Source organism: Mirounga angustirostris, unplaced genomic scaffold (genome assembly GCF_029215605.1).
Source record: "Mirounga angustirostris isolate CCGP_5_RB_7025 unplaced genomic scaffold, mMirAng1.0.hap1 SCAF_6, whole genome shotgun sequence".
Classification (NCBI taxonomy): Eukaryota; Metazoa; Chordata; class Mammalia; order Carnivora; family Phocidae; genus Mirounga; species Mirounga angustirostris.
In genome coordinates, this window is record NW_026991714.1 from 49902350 (window position 1) to 49926923 (window position 24574).

The 24574-nt window shown below is 43.3% G+C and overlaps 1 protein-coding gene across 2 annotated transcripts in view; it reads left to right on the forward strand.

Annotated features, from left to right (window-relative positions):
• The window catches only part of ASTN1 (astrotactin 1), a 292194-nt gene that overhangs the window by 85697 nt on the left and 181923 nt on the right, over positions 1 to 24574 (forward strand). For both annotated transcript variants that reach the window (XM_064593527.1, XM_064593528.1), the window contains exon 2: positions 22415 to 22602. In XM_064593527.1, the coding sequence (XP_064449597.1) occupies positions 22415 to 22602 (188 nt within the window). The remainder of the gene's footprint in view (positions 1 to 22414; positions 22603 to 24574) is intronic.

Below are 24574 nucleotides of genomic sequence, written 5' to 3' on the forward strand. Positions count from 1 at the left end.
GACAGAAGAGGAAACTGAGGCCCAGAGAATACTTGCCCTTACAGGACAGTGTTGTCCCAGTGTCATCCTGGACCCCAAACCTTTGCACACTGCAAGCTTGTAGAGGAACTCATCCGTTCCCAGGGCTCCAGCTTACCATCACTCCTGCCTGACCAGAGAGGAGAAGTTTCCCTGCGTGCTTCTGATGCATGCATTTACATACCTATGGGATGCTCCAGCCTGGAGGTGCAAATGGTAATTGAGACTATGCACATGGGAAGCTCCACTCCCTCACTCAGACCTCCTCCCACCCTCCTCCCACCCTCCACAGGCCTTCCCTTCCCCTCCTCCCCGAATCCCAGCAGGGACTCACTCTTAATTCCTCCCCTTTTGTTGTTTCTGCCTTTTCTCTCTTCTGTTCTTAGTACAAACCCCTAACCCCTCTTCACTCCACTTTTCCATTGGTGATCTCCCTGTTCCTGATCTCAGCTCTCGTGGTCTTTCTGTTCCACAGCCAGGTTTTAGAGGCACAAATCAGACCCTTTTGCCAGTGGATAAAGTTCAAGCCCTTCAGCGTGGCACACAGTGGCCCCTGCGCCTTGGCCTCCAGGGAGCTCTTCAGCTTGGTACAGCCCAGGATCTCGGAGGCTGCTCTGTTGTTACTACGTGGCTCCATGTGAAAGCTGACAGCTTGGCCAGCGTCTTCCCTTCGCCATGTGCACTCTGCACAGAGAACCACCTTTATTTTTAAACCTAGTGCCAATGTCACCTCTTCTTTTAAACCTTCCTGATTCTCTCCTTCAGACTCCTAACCCAGAGAACAAATTGGTGGTTGCCGAAGAGGAGGAGAGTGGGGGGAATGGGTGCGGAATGGGTGAAGGGGATTAAGCGGTACAAACTCCCAGTTATAAAATAAGTAAGTCATGGGGACGGACAGTACAGCATAGGGGAGATAGTCAATAACACTCTAATACACTATCCGTGGTGAGCATTTTGTAATGTATGTAATTGTTGGATCACTATGTTGCACACCTGAAACTAATTTATAACTAATTTACTATTTAATAATTTTAACTAAATGAATATTCTATGTAAGCTATACCACAATTAAAAATTTTAAGAAAACATCAGATTTTAGGCAGGATAGTCAATAGTATTGGAATAGTGTTGCACGGTGACAGACGGCTCGCCGTGGTGAGCATCACACAACGTATGGACTTGTCGGATCACTATGTTGTATACCTGCAACTAATGTGACAGTGTGAACTATGCTTCAATTAAAACAAAGTTTAGGGAGGAATAAACTACAATGTTTAGATGTTGTTGGGTGGTCAAAGATGTGAAAATGGTCAAAAAAATTAAACAACAACAACAACAACAAGCTATATCCTAGTTCTGTCCTGTGCATACCTCTCCGGCAGCCCCTTTATGGCATTCCTAGTTGTTGAGTTTTTTCCCCCTGCCCATTCTAGAATGTAAACTTATGGACCAGCTCATTCATATTTTTAACCTTTAGTAGTTGGTGTGAAGATAGGACTCAGGAGAATACTTTTAAAGAAGTGAATGAGGGGCACCTGGGTGGCTCAGTTGGTTAAGTGTCTGCCATCGGCTCAGGTCATGATCCCAGGGTCCTGGGATTGAGCCCCACATTGGGCTTCCTGCTCTCGGGGAGCCTGCTTCTCCTTCTCCAACTCCGCTCATGCTATCTCTCACTATCTCTTTCTCTCTCAAATAAATAAATAAAATCTTTAAAAAAAAAAAGAAAAAGAAAAAGAAATGAATGAATGGATGGGTGAGTGAAACTTCACAGTGTCTACTAGTGACCCAATCAGGCAAGAGATCCTTGGTTTTCCTTCTTCCTGTTCATGTTTTCCCTACTCCATGTTGTCCAGCAAGAAGACCCAGGCATTTAAAATGGTATCATGGGGGGCAGCTGGCTGCCTCAGTCAGTAGAGCATGTAACTCTTGACCTTGAGATTGTGAATTTGAGCCCCACATTTGGGGTAGAGATTAAATAAATTAATTTTAAAAATGGGTGCCTGAGTGGCTCAGTCTGTTGAGTGTCTGATTCTTGATTTTTGGCTCAGTGTTGATCTCAGAGTCCTAGGATCAAGCCCCACATCAGGCTCCCTGTTCAGTGGGGAGTCTGCTTGAGATTCTCTCTCCCCCCTCTCTAAAAAAATAAATAAAATAAAATGATACCATCAGTGCATTTTCTGTACACAATTTTTATCTTATTTTCAAGGTGAAGCATTAGAACTCACCAGCTAATTGGAAATAAGTGAGGACAGGTCTCCAGTTTCTGGTTTGTAATCTCTCTTGTGGCTCATTGTATTTTAATTGTCCAAGAAAAAAAATACAGACAGGAAGGATACATACGTGTATTGAGCGTCTGCTGCACACTTCACCCATGGTCTCATTTAATGCACACACACCCTTTGAAGTGTGCATTATTATGTACATTTTACAAATGAAGACACAGAGGCTCTGAGGTTATGTAACTTGCCTGGGATCTTTTGACCAGCAAATGTCAGAGTTGGGAGTCTAACCACGTCTGTCTGATTCTAAAGTCCATTCTCTTTCCCCTTCACTACACTTCCTCCCTAGGGAAACAGAACAGAATTAGGGACATAAAATCTCAAGAAGTTTCACTAAAAGACATTCCTCTGTGACTCCAATAACAAACTGGACTGAAGAGGTAGGCGCTGTGAACCCTAACGCTAATCCTGTTGCATGACATGATTTTGAGAAAGTCAATTAACCTCTTATTTTCCATCACCTTGTATTCACAAATAGGGGATACGCAGACTTTCCTCAATCAATTAATGAGAAAGAGTTACTTCCTAAGTTGGTTTGTGTTATTTGTTACAGAAATGCGTTCGCTGTAATTACTAACCGTAAAAGTGACCTTACTTCTGTAAGAAATTAGTATTGGTCTAAAGGAAATGACAGCTGGTCTAGTGAAAAATCAAACTGTTGAATCCAAAATTGATTCCCTTTTTATTTCACTTTATATAACATCTCTTTTGAGGTGTGTGATGCCTGTATTCTTTTATGCCTGGTGATAGGGTAAAAAATGGAGGAATGAAGAGATGTTTAGGCTAGAAGAGGAAGGACAGTTAAGAGTGTGGCTGTTGAACATTTTACGTGCCAAATTGATTTTTTTTTCCCTAGGTCTAATAACTCCAAGGTGGAAATGGATATTTTTCCTTGAGCATTAAACACGTAACATTCATGGCACTCACTGGACCTCAACAGTTAGTGGCTGTTGACAGAACTTGAATGTTGACAGTGCAGAGTCTAAGATTGAATACACCGGACAGAGCAATAGAGAAAATATTCAAAGTAGAAGCATTTTAGAATATAAAAATTATACTTCCGATTTTTTTCTGGATCCTGAGAGGCAGTATAACAGAAAGAACCTCAGTCTGAGATGCTTTCTCTGGATGTCTTATGAGCTAATGCTCCGTGTGACCTTGAGCAAAATATTTATCTCTCGGAATTTTGTTCTGGTTTAAATAGAGGTTGTGGAGTTTCTGCTGTTGAGGGGTTGGGCATCTGCAAGATGAGGACAGTATCTTTGAGCTCCTTCATAGCACTTCTGTCCTTTGGTTTCGTGGTGGCTGTGGTACTCCGTTCTGTCTCAAGCCACCTTTAGAGAGCATGCCTGATGAAGTAGGTCAGCAGGAGAAGGGAAATGTTTGAAGGCACAGAGAGTGGGAAACAATGGGAAAATGGGGACTTGAGTTTTCTCCTTGAAATCATGGTACTTCTTTCAAAATAAAGACCTAAATAAATAGATTTTTAAATTGGAAGTAAGAATTAACACCAGCTTCTAGGAGCTAAGTTCCTGAAGGATGAAACTTCTTGACACGTTCTTATAGCAACCCTGCGATTAAGATGCACAAGATTGGGGGAAACTGGGCTTGGCCCCGACACTGGGACTTACAGATTATCCCCCACCCTTCCATGCCACCGTTCTTCTGGGACTTGGGAAAGACACCAGCTTCTTCACCAACAGCCTCTCATTTTGCCAGTCGGAATACGCTCTCAGACATTCAATCCACTCTTTCCTTGTTTTATAAAAAGTCCAACCTTTATACACCTAATATGATTTAGTCCTGGTTTAATTTCCTGAATCTTTGTGCTGCTTTTTCTTCCTGGCTCTCATGTTCAGTACTGCCAGTGTCTTTGTCCCCGCAGGTGCAGACAAATTAGCATAAAGAGTAAGTTGCAGAATTGGAGAACAGCAAATTTGATTTCAAAAGCCATTTCAGATTGAGGTCCATTTGGTGGCATTAGGAGCAAAACTAATAAACAAACCAGATTTTTTTTCCCTACTCAAATTGATTTTTTTTTCTTTTTACTTGACAGGATCCCTTTAGAAGTAGAATATTTTATCAAATTCTGATTTTAGCTGTCATGTACAGTGTTTTTTTTTTGTTGTTTCCTTTTTCATTATTGCTGACTGTTGAGTTATGTGGGTTGGTGAAGGAAAATCTTTTCTTTTATAATAAAGAAGAAGAATGCATTGCCTTTCCAGGGTCATTATCTACCCGTGTGTTTCACGCCTTTTAGAGGCAACACATTGTGGTTTGACACTGTTCTTCAGGCTAGCATGACTCCCATTTTACAGATGGGAAAAAATTAGAAAGAGACTTTCAGGGCCATACCCAGACTTGAAAAGATACAATTCTGAAGGAACCCGGATCTAGTTGACTCTCTCACTGACTCAGCAAACATTGTTTATGGCTTCTCTCATAAGGAGTGAAATGTGTTTATTTGCCTGTTGTTCTGGGGGACAGGAAGAGTTTGTGGTAAGCTGGACAGACGGATCGGAGGAAGCCTGTGCCGTGCGTCATGATCAAGGTCGTCCAGTGAGGGGTCGGAGTTCAGAATTTGATGAGCGTTTTGGGTCTTCTGAAGGGTGTCCACGTCTCGGTGGATAGACCCCTGTGATTGCAAGGCGCGAGGACTCAGTTCCTCAGGGAAAATCCTCGAGAGGATTCACACATGTCAGCAGGAGGCAGTGACCTTGCAGGGCTCATGCTCCTGCTGGACCCCAGGGCAAGTGGACCTGGATCACAGGACGGCGCTCAGGGCTCTGTAGAGGGCTTTGGGATATTCCCTGTGTTATCCTGCCATGCATCAGCTTCTTCTTACTCCCTGCCATCTTGCCGAGAGTTTCCCTCTCTGCCCCATGTCTTTTCTCGACCCCAGAGCTTTGCTTACTCATGTTTTTTCTATTTCCTCATTTCTCCAGCTTGAAATGGCCCTTATGGGCACAGAGACTCCCCATATGTGCATTTACTGTACAGCTCTCTTAGCTCGGCTTCTGCTGATTTTTGCCTGATTTGTTCCATATTCCCTATTCGAGATTCCTAAGAGGAAGAATCTGATTAGCTCATCTTGTGCTGGACCATGTCATGGGTCACTGCCGCGTCCATAGACAGGCTGCCCTCAGTGAGGGGCCCACTCTGAGAGGCTCACGTGGAAAGAAGTGCCTAAGGAGAGGGCTGTGGGAGGGACAGCTCGTGCCCTGGCCTACTGGTCTCTTCATAAACCTTCCTAATACTATTCCTCACCCTGAAGTAGTCTGCCAGCCTCTGAGGAATCATTTCTAGGAGCAAAAATATTTTCAAGGTCAGAAAAGGAGAAATCATTGAAGTGACCACAGCTACAAGACACTGTCTGAAGAGCTTTACACTTATTACTTCATTTCCTGCTTACAACAACTTTATAAAGTAGATATAATCCTTTTGGGGGCTTAAATAACCTGTTCAAGACAAACCAGTATTAAGTAGGGAGGTTGATACGCAAGCACAGTCTGTCGCAGACTCCAAAATTATGCCTGCAAATTATACTCCTTCCATATCTAACTGGGTATCTGTAACTGGCATTTTCTCCACCTGAGTCAAATTAAGCATCTATGAAATAATTTGATTGGAATTGTAGCCGTGATGGGGGGAGGATCGTAAGCCAGTGCTGGGGTGGAGGGGGGAGCGTGGGCAGGTGAGGGAGGTCTCTCTCTCCTCACGAAGCAGGACTCCCTCGTGTCAGCCTCGTGAGGTCATGTCACCCCCAACAGACACGAATGTGCCATGTGGCAGCCTTCTGTGACTTGTATTAACACAGATCCATCATTAATATGACAAATATGCACACCTGCAGACTTAATTGCTTCCATTTTCTTGAGTCACTGATAGGTTTATGGCCTGCCGCAATTCCAGTAAAACTGAAGCAATCTAGATTGGACGAAGAAAGTGTCTTACTCCAATCAATCTCTTGAACAGACCCAGACTCCAGCCCTGATGACAGACTTTCTTTCTAGACAGGGTAATTAAAGAGGCAGAGCCAGCTACTTTTTAAAGTCCCTTCATCTTAGTTTTATCATCTGTAATACAATCTTAGAAACTCTAGACGGGAAACATCTTTTCTCCTCCCATCCCTCCCCAAATGATTGGCCCTCCCTCTTGGCAAAGACTGTACGCGCCCTCCGTCTGTCTTACTGCAGAGGCCAGTCAGGGTAGGCTTTCTGGTTTGCTCCTGAGGGGATAGTGGATGTGCTGAGGGGTTTCTATTAGAGTTTGGGGATCCCTCACTTAAGATTGAAAAGCCTGCCCACAAAAAGAAAAGCCATCTTTATACCAGAAGCTTTTCCCCACCAAATTCAGGTTCAGCTCTGCCCACAAAACCAAAGATGACACAAAGTGGGATATCACTTATTCCTTACACTATTGCGGAAACCTCTAACAAAGAGAGCAAAGCTACCTAGTGTATGTTTTGTACCAGTGGAACATTTTAAATACCGAAAAAAAAAACAACCCACACAAGGATTTGGAAAACTTTAATAGATTATTAAATGACTATGTAGGAAATAATGTGTGTTAAATAGAAATTAATTGACCAAAAAATATATTTTGGTAACCATCAGGTGTGTAAGAGATCCCCACAAGATATAAAGAAATGGTGCCAATCAGAAAACCCTCAAATTCTTTCATGATTGTGGAAGGGGAGAAATGAGAAAAGTAACTGATGGAATGACTTTTCTCAGTTGTTATTGAAGAATTTGTGAAATTTCTTTTTTTTTTTTTAAAGATTTTATTTATTTATTTGAGAGAGAGAGAGCACGAGAAGGAGGAGGGCCAGAGGGAGAAGCAGACTCCCTGCTGAGAGGGGAGCCTGACTCAGAGCTCGGTCCTGGGACTCTGGGAACATGACCTGAGCCGAAGGCAGACGCTTAACTGACTGAGCCACCCAGGTGTCCTGAATTTGTGAAATTTTAACAAATATCTTACTTTCTGAAATTTAAGTATTAAGTAATATTGAGCTGTTGACCCTTGAATAACATGGGGGTTGGAGCACTGACCCCCTGTACAGTTGTTTGACCCCTCAAACAACTAATAGCTTACTCTTGACTAGAAGCCATACCAATAACATAAACAGTTGATTAACACACATTTTGTATGTTATATGTATCAGAGGCTGTATTTTTATAACAAAGTAAGCTAGAGAAAAGAAAATGTTATTAAGAAAATCAAATCATATGGAAGAAAAATACATTTACAGTGCTTTACTGTATTTATCGAAAAAAATCCACATATAAGTGGACCTGTGCATTTCTAACCCATGTTGTTCAAGGGTCAATTGTACTAAGGATACCCCAAACCAGGTAACAAGAATAGTTAAGTTACTGATGCAGCAAAAGATACAGCCATGAGTCCTGAAGAATTTCAGAGATGAAGTTGGGAAAATGGTGTCAAAATATTTCGTTCGACCTGACCTGGCAGACCATTCCAGTTTGAAAGGATTCAGCCCTTATGGGGGGCAAACCACCGAAGCTGATGATGATGGATGAGGTCTGTAAATACTTCAACATGAATTGAATCCAGTGTGAGTGTAAGGGGTGGGCACAAGCAGTGGGGGTCATGGTAACGCTGGGAGTCTATAGCGGGAATCAAGTCTAAGTGTCACTGTTATAAGGGTGTACCATACATGCTCATCAAGAGGATCTACTTAGATTTTCAGAAAGCTTTGCCAGGTTCTACCTTTAAAATCTATTTTTTATGGTCAGTTACCACCATATTTGTTGGTGATGGAACCTCAGTTATGAAAGCAGTATAAGTGACAGTCTTTACACATGATTTAGATGATACTAGGCTTTAGAGATAAACTAAAAAGTCAAGTTGATGGAGGCAGTCTGCAAGTTGATCATTAGAATCCATGTCAGAGGACAGAAGAGAGGGAGGTGATTTCTATACTATCAATGTCAAGGCAGTGCTCTCCCAGATACAGGATCTACTTATAGTTATAAAATAAAAGGGTGTATGTCACATCATTAATGATTCAGAAAAATAACCTAGAATTCATTAAAGTCATTTCGCTGGAAACATGGACCCAATATGCTATCCTGGCTTAAATGGGGGAACAAAATGTCATCATAAAGGGCATGGGAAACCCAACAGTACTCTACACTTATGTAGAGCCATGTTGATTCTTTACCAGGAGTAAGATAATTTATTCTTTTCACTGATCATTAAGGATCACATTAATATTAATAACTACAACTCATATTTCTTGTATTTTGAAGCATTTCCATTTGTATTTTCACTTTAATCACCTCATAAGGTAGATGTTTGTATTACTCCCATTTTTTGAAAGATAGAGAAACTGAGCCATAAAGATTTCAGAGTAATAGGTGCAGGAACCTTGCCTCAGACTTAGGGTTTTCTGATACTAGGATCCTTCCTGTCTCTGCTATATTGCATACTCCACTCTAGGGAACGCATTTAATGAACCCAGAGGAAACATAAGAATGGCAGGTGCAGAGGTCAAGAGTAAGTGGGTACGGTTCTATGAAGGTAGAATAAAAAGCCTGATACATACTAGACACAAAAGCCAAATATGGATGAAAGAAATATGAGTCTGCTGATAACAAAGGCGAACACTGTGAGAGGAAGGTGATCCATATTTATCACATGAAGTATGTGTGACCTTGTTCACCAAATACTCAACTGCTAGGATTCGAAGTTCTATTTGAAACCCAGGGAGGGTGAGCTTAGGATAAATAAAGGAAGTACTCCTGGTACAGTCAGAAGATATAGGTTTAGTAAACAAACAAGATATTGGAAGTTTCATGAATGAAAAAGACATAGCTGCTAAGAAGATGAGATTGACCTTAGCTTTTTTTTTTTAAGATTTTATTTGTAAGTAATCGCTACACCCAGTGTGGGACTCAAATTTACAACTCTGACATCAAGGGTCCCATGTTCTACCGACTGAGCCAGCAAGGTGCCCCTAGATTGACCTTAGTTTTAAGACAATGTCCAAGAGGATATGAGCCTCTTGACACAAAATTGCCTTCCAGCTCTGTGCCTTTTTGGCCACAGAATGAGGACTAGATGAAGAAGCTATCAGCTGTCCCTAAGTTCTGGTTTTTGTGTCCTGACTTAAGTCTCATAACCCACTCATTTCTGCTACCATCACCTGTGTTCTCAATCTAATGGCTTGATTATGAAATTTATAGCTGTATTCCTTTAGAATGAGAAGCAGAAAACCCAGCAATTTTATTTTTCATTTTGCAAAACTCACCTAACATTGTTTTAGTTACAGCCTCTAATTAATGGGTTAGTTCTACTGAGTAGGGAATGGAAATGTCAATGCCACCTCCACGTGTTAATTTCTGATCTTTCGTACTAATATGGTATGCCAGGACCAGCAAAGAAGGAAAACTAACCATGGGAGGTCATCTTGCAGTGGAAATAGGGGTGGAACATTGCTGAGAATTAAAAATGAAACTCCAGAAGAAATGTAATGCCAGTTAAAATACAAGCATAGTAACAAGGCTGTGGCAAAAAGTCAGGAGAAAAGGGGCAAGGAAGACATAGTGAGCAAGTAGATGAATTAGAAATTAGTCTTATAACAGAGGGTATATACTAGGATCCCCATAGGAAGGGGTAGGGGAGGCTCAGAACCCAGACTCTGGAGCTAGATATCTTGTTTGAATTCAGTCTCTTCCACTTGCTGTGTATGATGCTAGGCAAGCTACTTAACCTTTCTGAGCCTTAGCTCTCTCACCTGTAGTTGTTCTCCACTTTATGCAGCAGCTGTGAGGATGCAGTGAGTCAGTATATTCAAAAGCCCTTAGGTAGTGCCTATCTTATTGTAAATACTTCATAGGCATTAACCATTATTCTGAATTGGGTTCTAAGACCATATGTGTTTGGGGGCTGATATTTGTACCTTCCAATTCTTGACTTGATCAAGTCAAAAGAAGAGAATATATGGATAGATTATCAGGTCCAGTTCGTGCATCACCACTCCCCATTCTCATGGCCATGGCAGATGATACCAAGGATTCTGCCTGACTGATCTCACCACAGCCCTGTACTTGGTCACTGGTGGCAAAAGGTGAAGTCAGCTTGTTGGCTTGGGTGCTAATGATCCCTCACTGGATCTGTCCCTTAGAATTCGTAAATGGACAGTGTGAGGCTTCAGGAAGAATGTGTTCCTTTTCTGGAGTCACGGTACCAAAGTCATGTGACCTAGCCTCTCCGTGCCTCACCTTCCAATCCTGGGATAATAATAGTACCTACCTTATAGGCCATCAAGTAGCTTATGGAGCATGTATGTGTTTAGCTAAATATTGGTTGTTGTGAGAAATGGTAATACTTATCAATTGTCCTACTTCATTTTTGGCAAACTTAGCCTGATCTTTATATCATCCAGCACTTTATGAATACTAGGGCCATGCAGAGCATGGTGCCATGAAGTATATATGATAATAAAAGCACAGAGATTCAGACACACCCCACAGAGCAGTCACCAGCACCATAAGGGGCAGAAGAACAAAGTAGGCATGAGGATTGGTGCCACTGATGAATGCAAAATGGTGGACAGACTTTACCTGTTTTCTAAAATAAGTCCTTTATGAAGAATGCCTGACTCCTTATTTTTCACTATCAGCCCCTTAATGTGTGTTTCATGTAGAGGGCCCATAGAGGAGGGGAGGACTTTAGAATTAAGAGAGGGCTATAATAAAGAAAGAGGGAAATAGAAGTGGAAAGATGTTAGCAACTGGTCCTGTCAAGGTCTGCTATTCCTGTTTAAGCAGCAACATATTATAACAATCAAAGGACCTGGTATTCCCTTAAATTACTATCACTGGGGACTAGATGGCTAGATCCACAGTTCCTTGGGGAGTCTGTCAGGTCATTTAGAGGTCATCTTGACCCCTACGGTAATGAGCACTTATACAAATTAGCCTGCAGAAATGGGCCCAAGGCAGTGTCAAGAGAGTCTTTAGACCCATAACTGGAAGAGAGGAAGAAGCTGATCTGATCCTCCAAGGGAGTCTGTCACAGGGAAATCACATCAGATTGCCATGTGATTTGTACACTAGTGAGAATTGGTTAATAACTCAATTTCATTTCTGGGTCTATGAACCCAAACTCTTCAAACTCCTGACAGTGTTTACTCTTGCTGTATATCTTCTGTATATCTAGTTCATTAAGCTGAAATACAAGCACAGTGGTTCATGATTTCTCAGTATAAATAAACATTACTCTGGTAGACAGCACCGTTTGGTAGAAAGAGCACTGAGCTCGGAGTCAGAAGGCTGGATTTGAGTCCCGTTATCTCCGTCTCATTAGCTCTAACCCTTGCGATCGTCACTCACCCTCTTTGGCCTTCTGATTCTGTTTCTGTAAAACCTACCACACAGGATTGATGAATGAAAAGGAAGGGGGCTTTATAAGAAAGGGCTTTGCATGTTATAACACAGTGATTATAATAAGAAATTTTTCACATGCTTGAGTCGTTGTAGAATTCCCTCCCACTCTCCCTTCTCAGGCTGGATAACACAGCAGAGATACGGAAGATTATTACCATTTTTCATCTTCACTCTGTAGGAACCTAAGGTTCAGCTCCCAGTATGGCAATTGTAGATCATAGAAAGATGGAAAATAAAATCAGGGAATCTTAGAGTGAGAAGAGGCTTTAGAAGTCACTTGACCCCCCTCTTCTGAAGGAGGAAATAGTTTAGAGAGAAGACCCTAGAGAGATGCCTTGCCTGCCCAGCCGTGTATGTGCAAGAAGGCAATGCTTATGGTCAGCAAGGTGAGCTCACAGGTCTGTAGGAATGAGCTAGAAAGCTTTGTTCCCCACTGTTAGTTTAACACTATGTCCATTTGGCCCTTCCAGCTTCCTTGGCCACAGTCACCACTCCCACGCCCCTCTGGGGACACCTGCCTGTGTGAATTCAGGAGTATCTTGCCATGTGCCTGATAGCAAGCTCACTGGAGCTGGCCTTGCATGCCAGCCTTGAATGGGCACAGGTAGCTCAGCCTCCCTCTGCGAGAATCCCCGCAGCTGGATCTTAATGCAGAGGTCTGTGGGTGGGAGTTTTATAAGAGATATCTACAGAGTGTTCCACTTGCTAGCAAGCGTTGGAGAAATGTCCACGAATGACTTGGCCCAGGTTCCTCATGGACCTGAGCCGATTCCTGGACTTTGGTTCCCGGACTTATAAAAACTCTTAAGCAGCTAGAGTCATTTAAAAGTACCATTTGCTTAACTCTGTCAAGGATTATTAGTCAATTCTGGAATTTATGTGAGTGATTCTAATAATGACAACAACAAACAGTATTAACAAGGACAGTGAAGACACTGATGTTGACTGGTGTGCATCAGATGTCAGATATTATCCTGGGGTTGAGATTTGCAAAGTGAGAGAGTGGGAATTGAAACAGTGGAAAGGAACAGTAGCCTTGACACCAAGGGGCCTCGGAATTTTCCTTCCTAATTAGTATTTACTAACTGGGTGAACTTGGGTTAAGTAGGTTGACTTTTCTAGAATTCCTCGTCTGTAAAATGGGGATATAAGGACCCCCATTAAACGGTCACTGAGGATTAAGGTAGCTCGTGAATGTTGAAGGGCTTCTTAGCACAGCTAGTGCATAATAGGTCCATCATTACTCGTTGAGTTGAATCACAGGTGATAAGAACAGAAACACAAGTGGATGAGCACTAATTAGAAATGGAGATGAATCAAGACGGTTGAGGACAAGCAGCGGGCTTTTCTCCTTTTTAAGTCATGTCCAGGTGATCTTTTGTGGTTCTCATTTTCCTTTCCCATCCCTTTCATAAGGTGAAAGCCAGAGGGGACCTCATTGAAACAGTTTGGGATCAGAATTAAAGCAAATACTAAACTCTTTGTTAATGAAGGACTAAAAGTACAAGAGAGAGGATTCAGAAGGAGCATAGCTCTCACTGGGTCTGCGAAGCAGTATCCTCACAATCACCCTGCATCCATCTAGTGCCCTGGCTCTCCAAAATCCAGGCATCCATATTGCTTCCAATGCCAGACTGAAGGGAAGTGGCCCCCAAGGACTTGCAAAGCTCAAATCAGAATTCCAATCATGAAACCGCAGGCTTCAAAATGACTTATTCTCATTACAATGTATGAAATGATCCGTAAATACATATTTTAACATTACTGAGTTTAAATATTATTACACATCTTACTTGATGTCAGATTTTGTTAAATGCATGCTGTTATCTCAATTTACAAAGGTCAGTCAGGTGGTAGTGGAGAAGAGAGCTGGATATATTTAAAATTTTTCTTACCAGTACATCTGCGGCTCAGATAACCCTGCCTTTTTCAAAGAGCTTTGGGCTTTTTTTCTTTTTTTTCCCTTTCAAATGAGACTTTAATGAGTATCATGTGGATAAACTCTTTGCAGAGGTTTGAAAAGATCCAGAGAAACACTGTAGTCGGAACAAGCAAACCATTTTGGATGAAATCATAAGCCATTTGAATGCTTCCTCATCTCTCTGGTTGTGTCAGAACCTTTTGGCTGCATTTTTCTGCCACAGGAATGTTTTCATCTCCATGGCTAGGTAAATAGAATGTTCGTGTAGTTGCTTGATTGCTATTCATGCCAGCACAGAGTAGCGGAGAGTGACCTACTTCCAGCAGCATCCATAGAAAGCTTTGCTGCTTTCCATCACATCTGATCTTAAAATCTACCTTCTGTTTTTTTTGCATCCTCTGCCACCACTCGGCCCCAGAGACAACAAACCATGGACTGTCAAGGGTCCTTCTTTCTTTCTCTAATCACTCTTGCTTTCTGTGTTGGTTCATTTTAGTCCATCTTAAACCTCTTCTGGAAAAAGAGAAGTGGAGTGGATGGCTAGCCTTAAAGGAAATGAGCATTTCTAATGTTTAAAGGATTGCTCAATAAGGTGGGGCTGCCGAGAGAGATCAGGTGACGTTTTCTTACTGAGACTACCCTTGTCCACATAAACATACAAGGTTGATAACTCGTTGGAAACTATTTGGAGGCATCTGTATGTGGATGGTTCTTTACTATTGGGGACCACTGACTGGAGTTTCCAGAGGTCACTATCATGAGTGTCCATACTGCCAATCCTTAGTCTATAAGTTGACAGGCTGGACTGAGCTAGAAGCATCCCAGACTCCAAGAGGAAAGTCTGATTTGAAAAACCTCTGCAGAGTCTTATCCAGTTGGCATACAGAAATATACTCAGTCTGCACCTGATTTGGAGTGTAACTAGAACCAAAGTGTCATGTGTGGTTTTGGGTCATGGAATACCATGATCACAGATGGGAAGTCTTTAGAGACCTTCTGATCCCATCATCTGAGGTTGAGAAAAGTGAGCTCCAGAGAGGTTATAGCAGCTTTATTCTCCCAGCTCCCCCATCCAGTGCTCCGTTCAGCCTGCCATTCCATTTCTCATCACTGGATCATTAATGCTTTGAGGCGCTCTTCTTTTTTGAGAGTAAATGTCACCAAGCAGAGGAAATAGAAATTCAGTTATCCTTCTTCTGGTCACAAGTGAAAATTTCTCTTCCAAATCTGCAAGTCAAGAAGGTTCTACTTACTTGAAAAAGAGATTCTTGAAATTTTAAGCCTTTTGCTATAAAGTGTTTCCTTGCATAGCTCTGTGGCCATGGCTCAAGCCATGAGATGATACGAAACAGCCCCATGGCAGACAGTGAGTTGAATAGAGGAAGCAGAGTGAGAGCCCCAGTCCCAGTTGGACTTTGAACATCTTGACAAAAGAATTTCCTGGCTATGTTGTCTCCCATTTTGTTGTTCACTAAGCTAGGCCTCCGTAGGCACAGACTTCAGGCAAGCAATCGGGTGTTTCTGGCATCTGTGCTCCTTGAATTCAGGCCCAGCAGGGCATCTTATCTTATGGGTTTCTCACTCTGGGCTGTGGGATTGTATCATTTCAGAACTCCATTCCAGATGGTCCCCGTGGCGAGAGGTGTAGAGGTCCAGCCAACTCAGCCCAAGGGACATCGCTTCTCTGGCTCGTCTCCTTTTCTTACTTCTCTTGACTTTGTCCTTCCTCTTTGCATGCTTCTCCTTTGTCTGCTCTTCATCTGTCCCTTATCTTTCTTCACAGATGGCCAGGACACTAATGTGCTGCTGTCATTATGTTACGGAACAAGTTGGGGTCTTTAGAGGCTGCCATTCCAGAGACATTAAAGACTTGGGTCACGTTTGATACCAGGGTAAAGATTCGCAGGATAATTAGTGATCCTCTACTGTTATTAACCCCTGACTTAAGCAGGTTATTTTCTTACAAAGATGTTGAAAGTTAATGCCACTGTTAATAGTTTCAGTTGGAAGACCATAATGAGACCATGTGGGAAACTACACCTACCATCTCTATCTTTCAAACTCTGAAATTGGGCAGGTGGGCGGTAGGGTGGGAAGGAAAGTGAAAAAGAATGGAAGAAAAGGGGTAATTATATCATGGGCTTACCTTTGGTTACCTTCATGATAGTCACTGATGGACAAGACCCATTTGTTATTCTTAGTTTGGAACAATTGGCTTATCACTGCTAAAGTCCTGAGCTTATAAGTTTCATCACATAGGGAAACTCAGAACGGCCTCTCACATAGCACGTTTTTAGTGATAGTCCCTTTCCCTTGGAAGTTTTTCGTAAAGAATATGGGGCTAGTCACAATATCACACTTAACAGAATTGAAAAACAACCAAGCAAAACTGATAATGCATAGATTACCCTCCTCCAGTCCCCTAAGAGCAGGGAGTTTCGTGGTAGTGCATTTTATTTGTCTTCCAACTGATCGAGTTCTTTTCTAACTCAGCTCTGGGAACCTCCTGAGAAGCTGTATGAGATTGGGTTTGGAGGATGAGTTTCTAACATTAACAGCAAGTTTGAAAATCCTGATAGTCAGTAATGGCCATCAGGGGGTGTCACCCTCAACCTTGAAAGACTGCATGGTCAGTTCATCCAATGCCTCAACATGAGGCTAAGAATTGACAAGTTAATGCTTCCTTCTGGCTTGACCTCACCACTTGAGCAACCTCATTACTACTTAGCTGGGTTCAGCTTGAAACCCAGCCTTGCCAGGAGTGAAAAAGGGGCCCAGAAAGCCAGGACTACTCAAAGCCCTTCTAAGTTTCTCTGTGAATGAAGGGATCTTTGAGAATTTCTCCATTTCAAATCCACGTTTGACTTAAAATTCCCAAATTATTTGAAAGAGGACATCATGGATCTGGTGCTCAATGAAGTTGTCTTTTGGGGAAATTCTGATGCTAACAGGCTGTGTTGTCTTAGCAGCTCAGTTCAGGGATGCTCAGCATGAGGGGACACCTAAAGAAGGGACAGGGCACTTGGACGGTGTGAGGGAGTGGTTATGTCTGGAAAATGAGCTTTTGTAGCAAGCTTTGGGTATCCTAAGCTAACCCCACAAAGAGACAGTGCTACAAGTTCACAGCACACAAACTAACATTAGAACAATGACTAAGGGGGCCCCTGGGTGGCTCAGTCGGTTAGGTGTCTGACTCCTGATTTCAGCTCAGGTCATGATCTCAAGGTTGTGGGGTTGAGCCCTGAATCAGGTTTCACGCTCAGCGGGGAGTCTGTTTGAGATTCTTTCTCTCCCTCTACCTCCCCCCACCCCATGTGTGCATGTGTGCTCTCTCTCTTTAAAATAAATAAATAAATCTTAAAAAACAAAGAACAATAACTAAGGCTAATTTAAAAGTGATCCTATCTCACTCTCCTCTGTGCCTTTCCCCCTCCCAGATTATTCTCTAGCATGTCTGTCTCTGTTTGAGGTCCCATCTCCTGGTTCCTTATTACATGCAGAAGCTCCCAACATTTCTTCCTTAGAAACCACATATCTGCAGCAGCATGAATGAGAACCTTTCTCACTAGCCTGAGGTCCAGTCTGAAAATGGGCCTGGCTCTTAAAGGCTCTGATGAAATATCCCAAACCTGTCCACCCTGTGCTCAGAGGGAAAGGGGAGGTGGGTTCGACCTGAGAAAAGATTGGACGTTGTTTTTTGGCACATTGAAATGATCGTCTGTCTAGGTGGTCGTAGGAAGCACACTGTTCTGGACTTAGAATCATGGAATATTAAGTTACAGAAGGATCCTGAAATTCTTATATCCAGCTCCCTCTTATACAGATGAGAACACTCAAAGCTAGGCAGCTCATTCAAAGTTAGTCTAGACCTGGGTCTCTTGAATTCCAGGTCAGTATTTTGGTCCCTGCAGAATACAGGATTGGGGTTACCCTGAGATTGGGATTGAGTCCGGTCAGTCTGCCACTCTCTTTCTGGGTCTGCTTGATCTTTCTAAATTGTGGCCTCATTCACTTCTCTGCTTATTAAAACCATGGGTGACTTTCCATTAGCTCAGAACTCCTTAAACTGGCATTCACACCTTTCACAGTTGACATCAATCTGCATCTCTAGCCTTTGTTGGTCCTCCACAGCTCCTCTGCACAAACTCCACCCTTCTGCCAATAGGCATCATCCTGCAGTTTCATTGTACACATTGTTCTCTTCATCTGGAGTTGCCCCCAGCGTCTCTTCCCATTCTATCCCTTCCCATGGGTTTCTGTCCATCTCTAGCCTTTGTTGGTCCTCCACAGCTCCTCTGCACAAACTCCACCCTTCTGCCAACAGGCATCATCCTGCAGTTTCATTGTACACATTGTTCTCTTCATCTGGAGTTGCCCCCAGCGTCTCTTCCCATTCTATCCCTTCCCATGGGTTTCTGTCCAGCCGGGTGCCATCCCCGCACTCAGCACTGCTGTTACTGCTTCAGGTGCTTAGTCATGGCCGTGTCTTCAGTCTTTTACTCGATCAAAGGCTCCTTGAGAATAGGGGCCACTAGCACAGTTTGCTGAATGTGGCCGTTAGAGTGTGCTCCAAAATCTTCGTTGTGTACAAGAATCAATGGCATCCTGCTGTCGGTGTATTCCAGGCAGTTCCAGAATTTTGGGAGGTGATGAGAGATGTGAAGGTTGTGTAGGGGAAGAGTGGACATGCCGAAAGTAAGGAGAGCCTTCCCTTCCTGGAGATCTTGGTCCCACGGTGTGATGGTGGCCGTGGTGCCCATCCCACCCACGGTATCTTGACATGGCTGTCAAGGCTTCTGTTGGCCTTTGTTTTATGAGTGCCCTGTGGCAAAGGTTCTGACTGAGCCTCTTCCATAGCCCTCAGGAAGCCGTGTAGTGGAGTAACCATCACCTCCCATCGGTACTTCTTGGGAGTCTCAGGGAAGGCTTACATTGTAGAGCAGTTTCTGACATTCTTCTTGAGATACTCTGCTAACATTCAGACCCACATGATTACATTGGTGTTTCAAGCTCTGATCCCAGCCCCATTGGTGATGAAATGCACAAAACATTTCCTGTGCCCTTTGGTTCTTCATTGGTTGACCTAGGGCAGATATGGCATGAGTAAATGAGGTCCCGGTTTTGTGTTTTAGCCTTCCCGTGTCAGATCCTGCCAGGACAGGGAAAAAAGCCAAGGAAGAAGCTGTCATTCTGTAATTACCTTGAATTCTTAAAATGACAGGTGCCCTCATGGGCAGGCATGGTGCCCTCCTTCCTTTGCCCTTTACCCTCTACAATGAGTCTGGTCTGGGCTGAATCAGGATATTGCTGTCTATGGGAATGGGCATGAATAACTCATAAAGAGATTCAGAGGGCTGGCCTGGAAACCAAAGTCAGAGATTCTGTGCTCTCAGCTCACCTCCCCATGGGAGCATTTTGTCAGTACCCCCACCACACCTGTTCTTTCTTTAGTGCCATCACCCCTAGGACCCTGGAGCAGAAGGCCTTCCTCTTCAGAAGTTGGCTTGGACTGCCGATAGGCATGGGTTGCTCTTTGGGCCGATGAAGATGTTCTGGAATTAGAGTGGCGATGGTTGCACAACTTCGTGAATATATATACTTTGAAAGGGCGAATTTTATGGTATGTGAATACGATCTCAATTTAAAAAGAAGTCATGGGCGCCTGGGTGGCTCAGTTGGTTGGGCGACTGCCTTCGGCTCAGGTCGTGATCCTGGAGTCCTGGGATCGAGTCCCACATCGGGCTCCCTGCTCAGCAGGGAGTCTGCTTCTCCCTCTGACCCTCCTCCCTCTCATGCTCTCTCTCGCAAATAAATAAAATCTTAAAAAAAAAAAAAAAAAAAAAAAAGAAGTCATGAGGGCGCCTGGGTGGCTCAGATGGTTAAGCGTCTGCCATCGGCTCAGGTCATGATCTCAGCATCCTGGCATCGAGTTCCGCATCGGGCTCCCTGCTCCTTGGGAGCCTGCTTCTTGCTCTGCCTCTCTCTCTCTCTCTCATGAATAAATAAATAAAGTCTTTAAAAAAAAAAAAAAGGAAGTCATGGAATACTAAGACTTTGCACAACAAATTTAAATATGACAGCACAGAAACTCCTAGAACACCACATGGACTCTGTCTTCAAGTGCTTTCTCTTCCCTGCGCTTGTGCAAAGGTCATGTCGTCTGGATTGTGTTGGGGGTGGAGGGGATCTGATAAGTTTTATCCCCTGTTCTGATTCAGGCTGGCATGACCTTGGTCTGGGTGTTTACTTGTCCTTACTTCCACAGTTAAAATGGAGATAATGAGCCTGGCCTTTTTGATGAGGGTCTCCTGGGAAATAAAAAAAAATGTTTTAAGTGCTTTAGAGTTGTAAGGTGCTAGATTCCTTCTGAAGAGTTACAGAAGGGTTGAAGTGGCACCCAACATGTGTGGAATTAATCCCAGGCTGCTAAGAGCAGGTGTGGGTAGGAGGCTGCACAAGTGTGGCTCTGGGTGATTTAATGATGGCGTTAGGTGCTCTATTTAGGAACTGTGAATGCTTGTAATTCTTGTCCGTGGTGAGGAGACTGTTTGGTTTCTACTGCAGTGGCAGGGAAGGGACTTGGGGGAGGGATGTTTTTCCCAGGAGGAATCTCCCTGGTGCTCCGAGGTGAAGGCTTGACCAGTGGTTGGGAGGGGGCTTGTGATGAGGGGGCTTGCAGTGATGTGTCACAGGACTGCTGCTGGGAAGCACTCCCGAGGGTCTCTCTTCACCTGGAAGTCTGGAAGGTCTCCTTTAGAGGAACGGCGAACTCAGGAGGCCCGTGTCACTCACTGCCTCACTCAACAAATGGGGCTGTGCTATGGAAAACCAAGACCCGGATGCAGGGGAGCCTCCAATTGTCACACTCTCTGCCCACTGCAGCCTCCTGGCTGCTTGTGCTGGTCACTTCCCAGAGCATGGGCAGCCTACCATCCTGGTGCGATGACGGAGTGTTCCAGGCGATTGGGCGAGGGGCTGAGGATGGAGGGGAGCTCTGCTCGTCTTGTCTGTGCTGTCCCCTCATTGTCCCTCACACACCCATTTATTCTTCTCCCTGGTCTGGAGGTTGTTAGGAAGAGGTAGGGAATACTATCCGTGTCTTCTAGAGACAGGCTAACGACCCTGTGGCTCATATGAATGCTTCTCAATGAACTACCCTGAGAAGACCAGACAGTATTCTTCTTCCTTCTCCCTCTAATTCTCCTATCAGTGTCTGAATGTCCTCTTCCCACTTCTCTACCTGTTACAAGGAAGTCCACTCTCCCTTTAAGACCCAACGCAAGTATCTTCTTCTGAAAGGTTACTTTTCTCCCCTTTTTCCACTCTCAACCCAGGCAAGCCTACTCTCTCCCTCTACATTTCCACATGGTATTATTATGCACACGGTGTAACACCTGCCACATTCACATTCATTCAGCGTGGGTTGCCTTGGAGAGCTTGTTGAGGGACTCATTTAGATTAGTATTACAGTGCCTAGAACAGTGCCTGGTGCATAATACATACCCAGTGGATATCTGGTAAGTAATGAATAAATATATAAGTAAATAAATAGAGCCCAACATCATTTGTGTCCTCCTACAAATAATGAAAGATATTTATAAACTCCATAAATATTTAAAATTACTTCCCTCTTTATGGTGTGGTACTTGATGAGAATACTATTCCAAATATGTCTTATTAAATCTTTTTTATGCCTATGGAATTATTTTTTTTTTTTTTTAGTCAAAGGTGATAAATTTTGGGAGAAGAAGCCATGCCTTTTAAAAAAATGAAATTTTATAAAGTCATGCATTGCCAAAGTGTGCTCAGCAGAATATTAGTTCCCCAGGGTGGTAATGGTTGTTAAGGAAAAAAGGATTTGGGGGCCAAATGAAGTTTAGGAAAGGCTAGATTAATCAGGTCTCTCTATTGTGGGATGTCTCAAAGCTTCCATATGATATTGCTCAGGAATATTAGCAAGAGAGACACGTAATAATTGCATACTCCTGTAAGAGTAGCTTAGCACCTACAGTGTGAGGTGCATAGTAGGCTTTTGGTATTTTGTTATTCATCGTTGGTGATCGTCCACTGTCCCGATCTAGAGCCTGAGAGCTGGCCAGCGCTTCTGTCTGTAACAAGGGCCCACTTCTTCACCACCTTCTCCACATGCACCACCTCTGCTCTGCAAAGATGAGAGAAAAAGGGAATTAAAACATCACCTGCCACAGCAAGTATCATACATCTCCAGTGGGCTATGCAGCAAATGATTGTGGTTTTAGAAATATCCCATCAGCCCCAGGTGCTCTGCAGTAACCTCTCAGGGCTGTTCCAGACGTGCCAGTTCTCATCATAGTAATTACCAAACCCCTCCTTGGTAGATTCACCGGTGTCTAGGAGTAATTTCTAAGGAACTCACATTTTCAAATTTACAAGAGGCAAACAACCTTGTGTTTACCTCGGGAGGTTATCAGGGTATTCAAACTGTGCTGGGTAAAGGATGCTATTGATCATAGAAATATGGGGAAGAACTTAAATTTTCACCTTGGTGTTTTTCTCAGTGGGTGAGAGCCTGGCTCACTAGATTATGGAGCAGAGACCTCTGGGGGATCATTCTCTTTTTCTCAGGGCCTCTTCCCTTCCTTGAGATTCGAAACAGCAGTAAACCTGTCCTAACTCTAGCTGGACTCCTTTGTTGCCTTTAACTGATGCTGGCTAATTGGTACCACTGTCTAGGAAGAAGATGAATAAGATTCGGATTGGTCCAGTCAGAATTCTGACCCGTGCCTTTGGTGTTTGTCCTCTAGAGATCTCAGGGAACACAGAGGACATCCCTCTGGTGCGCTGGAGACAGCAATGGCTGGAGAACGGCACTTTGCTTTTTCACATTCATCACCAAGATGGTGCCCCCAGTCTCCCTGGACAAGACCCAACGGAAGAACCCCAGCATGAGTCAGCAGAAGAGGAACTGAGGATCCTGCACATCTCAGTCATGGTAAGCTGCATGGCTTCAGCCTCTCAGGCCATAGCTGATGTTATTCTGATGTGAAGCGCCTTGGTGCCATAGACAAAGCTCTACAAAACCCACTGCACAGTGATCGTTGATCACGTGAATAAGTAAACGTCCCATTTGTGGGAAATGTCTCCACCTGTGGTGAAGTAAAAGTTGCAGTTATTTCTGTACCGCCATTACCCAACTGTTCTCTTTGGGAACATGCCTAGACATGGTGTGACTTTTACAGACAAGAGACAGTATCAGATGGGGGCAGTGGCTTGTCTTAGAAAGGGGTTATTCAACTAGTATATCAGAATGTCTTATAATAGTTGCTCCATACATGTCTGCGGAATGACTGAATTGCCAAGCTGCTTGCTGCTACCAAGCCCCTCTTCTCTCTTTTCCAAGCAGGGAGAAAGTCAGCATTTGGCTTCCTCACCTCTTACAATGAAGGGCATATTAATACATACTTGCCCTTCTCCATAGCCTAGCTCAGAATGTCACCATCAGCATCCCTTCTCCTCAGAAATTTGAGGCCTAAAGAAAATGAGAAGATTCTTTATAAAATTCTAGGAACCTGTGTTTTAGAATCTCACTCGAAAGTAAGTGCTACAATGGCAGGCAGGGGTTTTGTTTGGTGGTGTTTTGTTTACTGATGTATTCTTAGCACTTAGAACAATGCATTCACATAGTTAATGTTTAATAAATATTTGTGGAAGAAATGAATGAATTTCCCCAGTGGAGATAGAAAGTGCTTGTTTCACTTGTGGTAGATATTTTATGTATTAGTATTATATTGGTAAAACCAAATACATCATTTGCTTCTAGGGTAGCCTGAGAGCAGGCTGAGGCTGGACTGATTCTTCATGGGCCATATGTATGGGAAGGCATGGGTTGCTTCACATTTATGAAATTCTACAGAAAACCAGTCTAGGTCTTGGTCTAAACTCTATTACTCTGGCACCAATACTACATGCTAGTTAGTTTTGTATATCAGATTGGGAGAAACTGAGCACATTTTAGATATATAAAATTTCCATCACCCAAATATTTGGCATTGAAACTCTCCCCATAAAATCTCCACTAAGATGGTATGTGCTATGGGGAGCGCTGTGAATTGTGTAAGACTGTTGAATCACAGACCTGTACCTCTGAAACAAATAATACATTATATGTTAAAAAAAAAAAAAAAGAAGATAGCAGGAGGGGAAGTATGAAGGGGGGGAAATCGGAGGGGGAGACGAACCATGAGAGACTATGGACACTGAGAAACAAACTGAGGGTTCTAGAGGGGAGGGGGGTGGGGGGATGGATTAGCCTGGTGGTGGGTATTAAAGAGAGCATGTTCTGCATGGAGCACTGGGTGATATATGCAAACAATGAATCATGGAACACTACATCAAAAACTAATGATGTAATGTATGGTGATTAACATAACATAATAATAATAAAAAAATCTCCGATAAAATCTCAGAACATAAGTCTTCTACTTCTTCCTCAACTGGTGTCCCCATGAACAACTGGCTTGATAGATTACCTGCATAGACACAAGCTACTTTATTTAAACTGTATGGTCAAGAAAAGAGTCCTTGGGGCGCCTAGGTGGCTCAGTTGGTTAAGTGACTGCCTTGGGCTCAGGTCATGATCCTGGAGTCCCAGGATTGAGTCCCGCATCAGGCTCCCTGCTCGGCAGGGAGTCTGCTTCTCCCTCTGACCCTCCTCCCTCTCATGCTCTCTGTCTCTCATTCTCTCTCTCTCAAATAAATAAATAAAATCTTTAAAAAAAAAAAAAAGAGTCCTTGAAGAGCAAATGGTAAACCTGTGTTTAGATGTGCTAGAAGGCAGGCAGGTGAGTGAGATTGTTATGCCTCACATTTACAAATTAATTGAGGTTTATGATATGGCAGTTACCCTACTTGTACATCCTTAATTAAAGACTAGCATTTACTTGCTCAGGGAAGCTGGTCTTCTT